Source organism: Phaenicophaeus curvirostris, chromosome 7 (genome assembly GCF_032191515.1).
Source record: "Phaenicophaeus curvirostris isolate KB17595 chromosome 7, BPBGC_Pcur_1.0, whole genome shotgun sequence".
NCBI classification, from domain to species: Eukaryota; Metazoa; Chordata; class Aves; order Cuculiformes; family Cuculidae; genus Phaenicophaeus; species Phaenicophaeus curvirostris.
This window is the reverse complement of record NC_091398.1, coordinates 33,897,742-33,908,148: the sequence shown is the minus strand read 5'-3', so window position 1 is coordinate 33,908,148 and position 10,407 is coordinate 33,897,742. Positions and strand designations below refer to the sequence as shown.

General features: G+C 44.1%; 1 protein-coding gene across 1 annotated transcript in view; it reads left to right on the top strand.

The window, feature by feature from the left end:
• Window positions 1-5,463: 5,463 nt before the first annotated feature.
• Window positions 5,464-10,407, top strand: part of DPP10 (dipeptidyl peptidase like 10) — a 486,525-nt gene continuing 481,581 nt past the window's right edge. Inside the window, exon 1 of the mRNA XM_069861516.1 lies at window positions 5,464-5,530. Within this exon, the coding sequence (XP_069717617.1) occupies window positions 5,471-5,530 (60 nt within the window). The 5' untranslated portion in view covers window positions 5,464-5,470. The remainder of the gene's footprint in view (window positions 5,531-10,407) is intronic.

The window sequence follows — 10,407 nt, the reverse complement described above, 5'->3', positions numbered from 1 at the left end:
CTTTCAGCAATGGTGTGAATTTTCCTTTTTGTTGAAAACATCAATTACTGAACCACACCGGGCTATTTACAAAGCACCCCTCAAAACCTGAAGAAGGTAAACAATGAGGGAGTTTTGTGATGGTAAAAAGAGTGGAAATATAGACAGTGAGTAAGACAACACCTTGCAGGGATAATGCAGTGCTTTCCCAACCAGAGAATTGTCCACTCTAATGAATCCTTCATTGTAGTAACTAATTATTGACATTGTGAGTTAACAGAGCAGCAGCAGTTCCTGGCACTGCAGCCGGACTGAAGCCTGGCGTCCTGCTGATTTATTGAGTCTGTCTGAAGTTACGTTTTACTCGAGGGAATTCTCTCTCACATTTCCTCCACGAGCTACACCCAGATCAACTGTGGTGTATTAAACAGACACGGACTTTGCTTTCATTGCAAGCTGACACCAAGTTTATTGTTACAACCTCATCTTCATACCTTAGTGAAAATGTCAACAACAGTCCTGCAAGTCCTTCATAAGAATTTCCACAGCTGTTCTTCTCCTTCCCAGCTCCTCGTGACCACTGTTATTGTTTCTATGCCTTCTTGGTTTTGCCACTGATGTCGAATTTTCTCAGGCTGGAGGCTGGCTGGTTATCAAAGCTCCTTGCAGTTTTATCTGCAGAGGCTCTGCAGCATTCGTGGTCATTCTTGCTCAGCATCTCTTCTGACAATCAATGGCTGCAGGGGATTTGGGGGTGTGCATGTATGTACCAGCATGTGTGTAGGGATCCATTGCCATCCTCCAGGAACCCTCATTCCTGGGGTACCTTGAGCTGTATGTGAACTTACTGGCCACAACCAGCATGTATGGTAGCTGGTGGCCTTTCCATTGACAGCTGATTGGGGTAAGAGGGAAGAATCAGAGAATTTTTACATATCTGACTGGAGGGAGGCCATGCTCTGTCTACGTTGCATGCAAGCCCACCATCAACATGCAGCGCAGCTCCTTGCGGTTAAGGATTCTGAGGAAGCCAGCAGCCTAACTGCAATCCCATCAGCCTTCCTTGCAGCATGAAAACTGCATTGTCCATAAACAGAGAAGTCTGTAATCTGATTATGAAGCGGTGTGAATTAGAAATTGAGTTCGCTCATGTCAATAGCTGCCAATGTATGCAAGCACAGAATGAGGCCCTTGGTGTGTGGAGCAGCAGTAACAGTAAATTTTATGTACTTGCATAAAGCAGAAAAGAAAGCAAACAGCTATAGGAAAACATTTTATTATGAAGTATATATAATTACCAATATACACTTTAATTTTTTATTTCTCAGAACAGCGATTATACGACGTAATTCATGGAAGTAACTTCAAAAATGAAGAAAGGGTTGTGGGGATTTTTGTAAAGAATTTAAGGCTTAGGAAGCATGTGAGCAAGCAAGAGGCAGAAAAATGCGTGGCTGGGGAACTATATTAGGAGTTACTAACAGCAGGTTACTGCAGGACTTGAATAGTGATAAGGAACCTTTGGGAAATGCTGCCTTCAGCAGCAGATCTGGCTGTCCACAGCCACTCACTGTGTTTGGGCAGTGGGGCAGGTTGGGTTTTCTATAAGAAATGGGGATTTTCTTTTTACTTAAAATTTCTGGGTAGTTTAATGAATTTTTCTATGTGATCTCATTGATTTCTTATTATTTTTAAATATTTCAGGGGCTGCTCTGACACCAGCAGGTACCACCTGTTCTATTGCAATATGTAACAGAGGCATCTGCTCACAGCTCTAATATTCTCCAGCATATTTTGGTAATCACTCAGTTATTTAATTGCGCCCTAAAGGCACTGAAATTTTTGAAAACCTCCTTGCAGGGCTAATGTGGATACTCGCATTAGCAGCCAACATCCAGGGTGAACTGCATTTTGCTAAGCAGCCGGTTCCAGAAGAAGAAGATTACACACTATGGAGGTTTAATCCCTGCATCGAGGAACCAGGGGGATGGCAGCGAATGACATTACTGGAGAAGTAAGCGGAGAAGTGGTGCTTTGGAGGATTTCAGTTGGCTAGTTGTGGAATCCCACTCTATTGATCTAGCTTGTTTCTGAGATGTTTTATAATGACGAATGATGCACTTATAGAGTCATTACAACTCCTGATGACCCTTGTTAGGTTTGTACTCCAATTAGGTTCCACCTTGTGAGAGCAGGAGGTTAATCAGCAGAATTTACACTTTCTAGGAATAGACAGATTAAAATTCGTAGAAGTTAATTTAAAAACCAATGCCAGGAAAATATTGATCTTATCTCTGTCTTTGGCAGCTGTTTCACCCAATCTGCTTTTTCTTTATTATTATAAGGAAGAGATGTCTCTGTTAGCTTAAAGCTGGTTTTGGGTCTTGCATGGAAGGTCAGTAGTTGCGAAGCATAAAATCAGGTAACTTTATGCAAAATTCTCATAGGAGCTTACAAAAATCCACACAGAGTTAGTCCAACTAGCAATATCGTGAGTTCATTCTTTTGGTTTAAAGTAGTTCCCATCTGAGATTGTTAAACACAAACATATTTCAAGAGGAAGAAGCAGAATGTCTTTGAATCCTCCAGGCTGCCTCTGCTTCTTTGAGATCCTGGTGCCAATAACTCAGAGGCATCACTTTCTTTACTGGAAAGGTTTGCGCATAAGGCAGAGTATGGTGAAAGTTAGACTGTTAGCCCTTTTCCCAAAGAGCCATTTACTTCTGCCCTCTTCTCAATACCAACCAAAGAACCTTCAAGGTGAATTATAAGTCTTATTTTTCTGTGAGTTTTTTTTCCCCATCTGTATCCATTAAGTTTCACTCCTGCCTGCATGTGAGGGCTGGGGGTGAAAGAGCACTGCTGAGCCCCTGATATGCTTGCTAAATGTGTTTTTTATTGCTAAAAACCCAATAAATCCAATAAGGTGAGGGAGGTTAATGCAATCAAGTCCTGCAGGCTAGAGGCCAGCCTGCATGCTGCACTTGTGTTGCCCAGAAGTGACCATTTCTGGGCCAGGAAGGACCCTCTTGCTGTGCCTTTACTCTACATTTGGCTCACATAAGAAATGAAATTTTTCTGGATATCAGTCGAGTAAACAGTCTTAATGCTCTCCCTTCTCTGGAGGAGATGTTTGTACCCAGGGCTTCCTCAGCAGCTTTTGAAGACTTAGCAGAAAACCAGCCTTTTTCTCCCCACCTCAATGTCTTTTGCCACCCATTTGCAGCAGTACCTGACTTTGAGTCCAAGTTAAGAACTACAAAACCAATTTTGAACTTGAAGATATTGAATTTGAGACAATTTAAAGCAGATTTCTTTCCAGGAAAACTCAAACCTTCTGAAGATAAACTCCACTTAAAGGACCTCAAGGGGACACTTGAAGTCACCACGAGATCTACAAGGACAGCTCAAGGTCTCCATTGTCCTCCTGGAGCACGTGTTGAGCTGGGAGCACAGCAAGCTCTAAGCCTTCTCCCTTTGCCTGTCCCCTGCCTTGCAGAGTGAGATGGACCCACAACTCACACCTCCAGACCTGAACACAGGTGTCCCTGGGCAGGTGTTTGGAGAGCCAAGTGCCTGCCTGGCGTTTCTTCATGCTGTTCTAAACACAGCTCAGAGCAAAACTTTTCCTTGTTTGCTCACATCCCTGCTTTTTGGACACACACTTTGTACAGGGTCTTCAAATTACTTTAAAATAAAAGGGGGTTGGAGGAGGAGAATGGAGTACAGAAGAAACCAAGAGACAGAAACAAGAGAATAGGCTAAACCTGGGGCCTGAATTTTTAAAAGCTGTTTCATTTTTGAGCAATAGTTTCCTGCGCTGGGAGTGTAGCTTTTGATACAGTATGAAATACTGCTCAACAGCCTCCTTCGTGAAAGAACAGATGCTTCAGAGATGCCTCAAGCTGGAATCTCACGCAGTGAAAGACTCCAAATCAGCAGTTTCTTTAGGAGATTTGTGCCATGGCTTCTGGCTCTGCTCTGTCCTTTCTCTTCTCTGCTTCCTCCCAAACAGGCTCTACCTGCCCTGGCTGTGGTTTCACACACCCCTCACAGTCACCGCTGAATGCCCTGCTGTGTGGCACAGTGTCCTGTTTTACCAAGAGGTTTCTGTAAAGTAAGAGATTATTTAAGGAAGTTATGCGCATATGAAATATTGCTTGCTCTTTATCAGCCTAGGGTGTCACAATCTGCTTATGGAGCTTACCAGTTTCCATCCCCAAATCCTCTGGCTTTGATGCAAGCCCTGGGCTGGACCTGTGGAGAGAGCATTCCCTGTGTTTCTGGCAAGTCCTTCTCAGGAGTCTGGAGGGGTTAGTTTTTTTTTTTTAGATATGTAACAGAGTAACCTACAAAAAGTTATTTGGGTAAAAGTCTGATCAGAGCTGCTTTCCTTCTGCTCTATGAGGAAGTGTGGAGCTGTTGCGGTACTTAAAGCCCAGAGTTAAACGCTGGAGAATGAATCTTAAGAGGAGCGGCTGAGAGAGCTGGGGTTGTTCAGCCTGGAGAAGAGGAGGCAGAGGGGAGACCTCATTGCTCTCTACAACTACCTGAAAGGAGGTTGTAGAGAGGAGGGTGCTGGGCTCTTCTCCCAAGTGACAGGGGACAGGACAAGAGGGAATGGCCTCAGGCTCTGCCAGGGGAGGTTCAGGCTGAACATCAGGAAAAAGTATTTCACAGAAAGAGTCATTGGGCACTGGCAGAGGCTGCCCAGGGAGGTGGTTGAGTCACCTTCCCTGGAGGTGTTTAAAAGACAGGTGGACAAGGCGCTGAGGGGCATGGGTTAGTGATTGATAGGAATGGTTGGACTCGATGATCCGGTGGGTCCTTTCCAATCTAGTGATTCTATGATTCTATGATTTTGGCTGCCCCGTGTGTGCTGGCAGTGGATCTGAGGTCGATGATGCTTGCGTCTTGTGCCAGTGTCACACAATATCGCCCGTACCCCTCTACTGCAGCAGCATGGAGCTGGCTTAGAACTGAAGGAGGAGGAGGTGAAAGGGAACAGGGAAAGAAAAAAGACAAAAAAATTGCTGGGGAACAAGCCAGAAAAAGCCAGTGTAAACTTTCCGGTGCGATTTTACTGATTTCATCTAAGAGCACTGCAAGATTTGGCTTTCACAGAGCGAGGCTGATCTCGCTGGGTGCCTGGTCCCCGGCTCCAAGAGAAAACAGGCTGAGCCCTGAGCCCGGTCCTGGCTCAACCCTAGTCCCGGTTTAGCTCCAGTCCCGGCTCAGTCCCGGCTCCAGCTCAGCTCCAGCCCCGGTCCCCGCTCAGACTCAGCCCCGGGACCCGCTGCAGCTCAGCCCCAGCCCCGTTCTCGATCTCATCCCATCCCATCCCACCCCCCCAAACCCCATCCCGGTCCCGCCCCGCTAGCGGTGCCGGTTCCCTCCCCGGGGCGGTGCCGGGCGGGGCGCAGCGGGCGCTGGGATCCGCGGGGTGCGGAGCCGCCGCAGCCGGGCTCCCCCGCGCCCGCCGGGAGCCAAGATGAACCAGACGGCGAGCGTGTCCCACCACGTCCCCTGCCAGACCTCCCGGGCCGCCAAGGTAGGGCGGGGCGGCGGCTCCCGTCGCTTTCCTCGGGGAAAGTTTCCTCGGGGGGGACCGGGGGCGAGAGGATGCTCGGTGCGCTCCCCGCATCCCTCCCGGGGGCTCTTCCCGGAGTTTCCGCCGGGCACGGAGCTGCCGTCGCCTCCCTGATGTGCAGCAGCCGAGCAGGGGTGGAGGATGCGGTGTCAAATCGGCGGAGTCCGTCGTGGTTTTGCGATGCGGAGAGGTGCGAGGCGATGCGGTTGTTGGTTCTGTGCTGGGGGTGCGTGGGTGATGGGGAAGGCTCCGAGGGAATAGGAGGCTCTCTCCTTCACTGCCTTCTCCCCTCCGACACCCTGTGGAGAGGGGTAACTCGGCTAGAAAGTAGCTTTCGATCAATGCGTTCGCATTGATCGAAAGCTACTTTCTAGCCGAGTTACCCCGCTCTCTCCCAAAGCAGATTTGTCTTCGCTAGCAAGTATCTCTGCAGAAATAAGAGTGGTTTCCTTTCTTCCTAAAAATAAAACAGCAGTGCAATCAGTGACAGCGTTTGGTTATTGATTCTGAGTTCTGAAAAAAAACCCCACCAAAATCGAGAAATTTTACGCCGGCTGTTTTGTTTCGTGAAGTGATGGGAAAGCCTGAAGGGCTCGCTTCGGTGCTTTGCTGCTGGTCCAGCGTGATGCTGCGTGCAGGTTGGTGCGAGGTGAGGGAAGCTGGGGGGCTTTGCTCTGTTCACAGGCAAAGTTGAAGGGTTTGGGGCTTGTTTTGCCTCTCGGAGCAAGCAGCCGAACGCAAATTGTCAGTTGGGCTTTATCCGGTTAGTGCTGGGAATAAAAATCATGACTTAGAGCTGAGGCAGGAGGGGATTAAAGGTATAAATCTTCTGTTAGCACTGTCATTTTTATATAGGCTGCGTTACACTTCGTAGTGTATAATCAGTAATGCAGAATGTCTGTAGGCTTTGGGGAAGGTGGGGAGTGACCTGTGGCTCTAATGACCGGTTGTGTGATGTGTGGCTATGTCCATCAGGCCATAAACGGATGGTTAGTTCATGCTCAAATGGGCAAGGTCATGGAAGTGATGAATTATGATTGCCCTGGCCCACTTCAAAGAGTCAGCATATTAATATTAAATAGCTTAAAACAGTTTCATCCTTTCTAGGTTTATCTCTGAAAGTACCAGAAAGCAGAGCGCAATGTGGCACTTGCTCTGGGAAGTATTCCCCTCTTACATTTGGGACAGCCAATGCTAATTTTTCACTGACAGCAACATTTATTAAATTCATTTGACTGGAATTCTAAGCCAAAACAACAACAACCACCAATATCAATATGCCATTAAAGAAAAAGACCCAGACGAGTCAATAGTCTTCAAAAAGAGAGGGCATGAATCAGAGCCTTCTAGACATGAGTCTATTTTACAACCAATGCAATAATACTGATGCCATTAGAAAACTGTCTCATTTTTCTCCTCTTAATTCAATGTGTCAGGTGTAAAATGTGCTTTATAAATAGTTTCATGTGTTTCCATGCTAGGCTAATGGATACTCCATGAGAAAGTATTTATGACCGTAGACAAGCAGTAACTGCCCTGTGGTAATGAGGACCTCGTATTAGAAATTACTTTGAAAATACGTCATTAGTGACCAGACAAATATAAGTTGCAAATGAATCATAGCTCACCAAGAAACAGTATTAGTTCCAGCAATTATGAAGATTCAAGAAAAAAGGTTATAGGAGACTTCAGACCTCTTGGAATGAGATTTATAAACCTTCTTTTCTCTTTTTGTTCGACTATATTTCTCGTCAAAACACAGACTCGTGACATCTCAGCTTCTGTGTGGTATGATCAGTGTTACTTCTCAATGTTTTTTTGAACTCCTTGCTGCTCTGTATCACAACGTAATGTTTTGAATTCATGTAACAAAAATAGAATGATGCACTTGTCCAATAAATTGAACCGTGCAAACTTTATCTGTGACAGTTCCTGCTCTAAATCACCCTGGGACCGTGAGAATGTTGATGCCTGGACGCCAGAGCATCTCATCTGTTTCTCACATCCTCCCTTTTTTTGAGGGAAGGGTGCAACTTTTGCATCCATGAGCACTGAAAACTGAGTATACCGCATCCAAAGTAGTTTTGATGATGGAGAAACAAGTTGGCATAGGAAATCTAATAGAAAGCTGGAAGAAAAAAACGAAGGGTACCAAACCCTTGGATAAAATGCAAAATCTCCTAATAAAGCCTTCTTTTACCTCTAAGCCTTTTTACAGCTTTTCTGAAATGACTGCAAATCTTGCCACCTTGCTGACACTACTGTGAATAAATGACCTTTCACTCTGAGATCTGTAACAAAAACTTTTACCGTCTAGGTGGGAATACTAAACACCTGCCTTATTTTTGTATCATTACAGCTTCAACTTCAGGAGGAGCCCCTCCAGGGCAACAAACCTGGTTTTATTCTTCATACTCTTGGCTTATCTTGTCAACATGGCAAGTAAATTAGTTCTTCCAGGGGAATCACTCTGTTGTTACGCACTTTCATGTTGCACTGATGACCAAATGATTTTTTATGTTTTTTCCCCCACAGCAGGGAAAAAGTCTGTTAAAACATTGCTTTGTTTGGAGGAAAAAAAAAAAAAGAACAAAAAAACACAAGCCAGAAAGAGAGAAGAATTATAGTCTCAGCTGGATAGGGTCTGCCATTATAAATTCTTTCAAACCTAACGTTTATACTGAAATTACGAGGACTGTAAAACAAGAGATACTCATGTCTTACTTTTAACACAGCCAGGACTACAATTTGCATTTAAAAAAAAAAAAAGTTAAGTTACTATTTCTGTGGCTTTCTGCATTCTTTAATAATAAGCATTCTCTACCAGATGATGACTTTCTGCTGTTATCAACCTAATATTGATCTGACTGTGAGCTGGATCATGGAAGGAGTTACTAATTGGCATTTCAGAAGCACATAATTACTGTGTAATATAATATGTATGTTATACCCTTTTACTCTCCTTTTCCTTCTGCCCTGCCTTCCTTTCACTTTTATTTATTCATTAGCTTTTGGACTGTAAACTATAAAAGTCAAGTGCAGATACATCCTTTGCAAAAACTCTGCCACAAGTTTCATCAGTATCCAGGGACAACATGAGGAATTTTTACATACGGTAGTAATGTTTTAACACTCACTCGTTGATAAATAGTGGTTTGCTAACAGTTCTCTTATTTATGGTTAGGACAAGGAGCATATATTTAAAGGGGGATTGTTGTGTTCCCTGTGGTCTTATTTGTGTGCTTACAGCAACTTTTATAGCAAATCTACACCTTAGCCAAAACATATGCCTGCTCCTGCAAATTGCAACACGCGCATCTTCTCCTAAAGGGAAAGAGATACTAGTAGGTAGCTGTCCCTGTTCAAAAAGGCTGCTCAGTAGTACATTCCAGGTTGAAACTTCAGGTAGTTAGATCTTTAAATGCCCACAGAGTGTGCACAAAACAGACATTGTGCAGGTATGGGAATCATTTAAGTCTCCCAGCTGTTTGGGAAATAAATCCCTTAAAATGAGAACAGTATTTCTGAAATCCATTACATCAAAACCAAGTCACTAACAGATAATGTCAGTGAGTGTTCAGTTATGAAGCATCCAGGATAACGTGTAACGAAGGGCACAGGTAATACACGACTGTGTCATTGTTAGGAAGGCAGTTTGTGGCAGCATAATGGCGCAAAACCCCTTCCACTTAAAATGAACAGGATTGCATGTTATTTTCTTTAAGTCATTAGATGTTAGAGCGCTGCTGTGCCATATGGAATCACGTTTGTACTGGTGCAGTGTGGAGGTGGCAGTGAAGGCTGGAGGTGGGCTGGCAATGGGGAAGGCAGGTCACTGTCACACCTCTGGATGCAGCCACCTCAAAAGGCAGGTTTAGAACAAAGGAAATATTAATATTTTCATATATGCTGAGCAGGTGTACTATGCGCTGGTGTTTATCCTGTTCTGGAGACTCTGTCTGAAGGCATGTAGTGACCTGTCAGGGGACACCAAAAGTGACTATAGCACTAATCCAAGAGACTGGCTTGGAGCATGATAGAAATGCCTTGAGTCATGTTCCCTGAAAGCATTTTGGGTTCTTTTGCATCCTCATCATCTGCAGTTGCTTTGCTTGAATTCTGGCATCTTGGTTTTGATCACGTTTGGGTAGAGTGGAGTTGCTGGTGTTATGTATTTTTTTTTTTGCAGACCAAAAATGCAGCCCTGAAGACACGTATGTGTGTCTGGGGAGAACAAGCTGGAGGTCTCTCAATGGGAACTTGAAGAACTGATCACAACTTGTAGATCTTCCTGTTTCCACATATTACCTTTCTGTAGTTTTTCAGTCTGCTTGCCAACATCTTTACTAGCAAAGAACAATCAGTGCCTTTTCCTTTTAAAAGAAACCCTTCCTTCATCGTAAGATGTACTGTTACAAATAAAAAGCTGCACGAATGAGGAAAAAAACATTTTAAATACTTACATTTCCCCTTTTCCCCCTTCCAGTCTACAAAGAAACAGTTCCTCTTTATTGAAGGTAACATCACGATTAGTTTTATTTAGGCGGCTATCAATTGCTACCAATTGGAACACACTCAGAACTAGCTGAAAAAAAAAATACATATAGCAGCACACCCCACTGTGTTCTAATACATATACAATTTATAGCTTTCAATTTAATGACAATGCTAGGAATTTAGAAGGCCGTCACTTTAAAAGTAATATACATGAACATTATGATAAATTATATTTAACAGTAGGTTAGTACATTCCTGGATTATAATTATATAAAAAATTTCCTACCATAAATCATTACTTTAAGAAATATGGCATTAAATTTGATTCTCTTTGAAGCCAC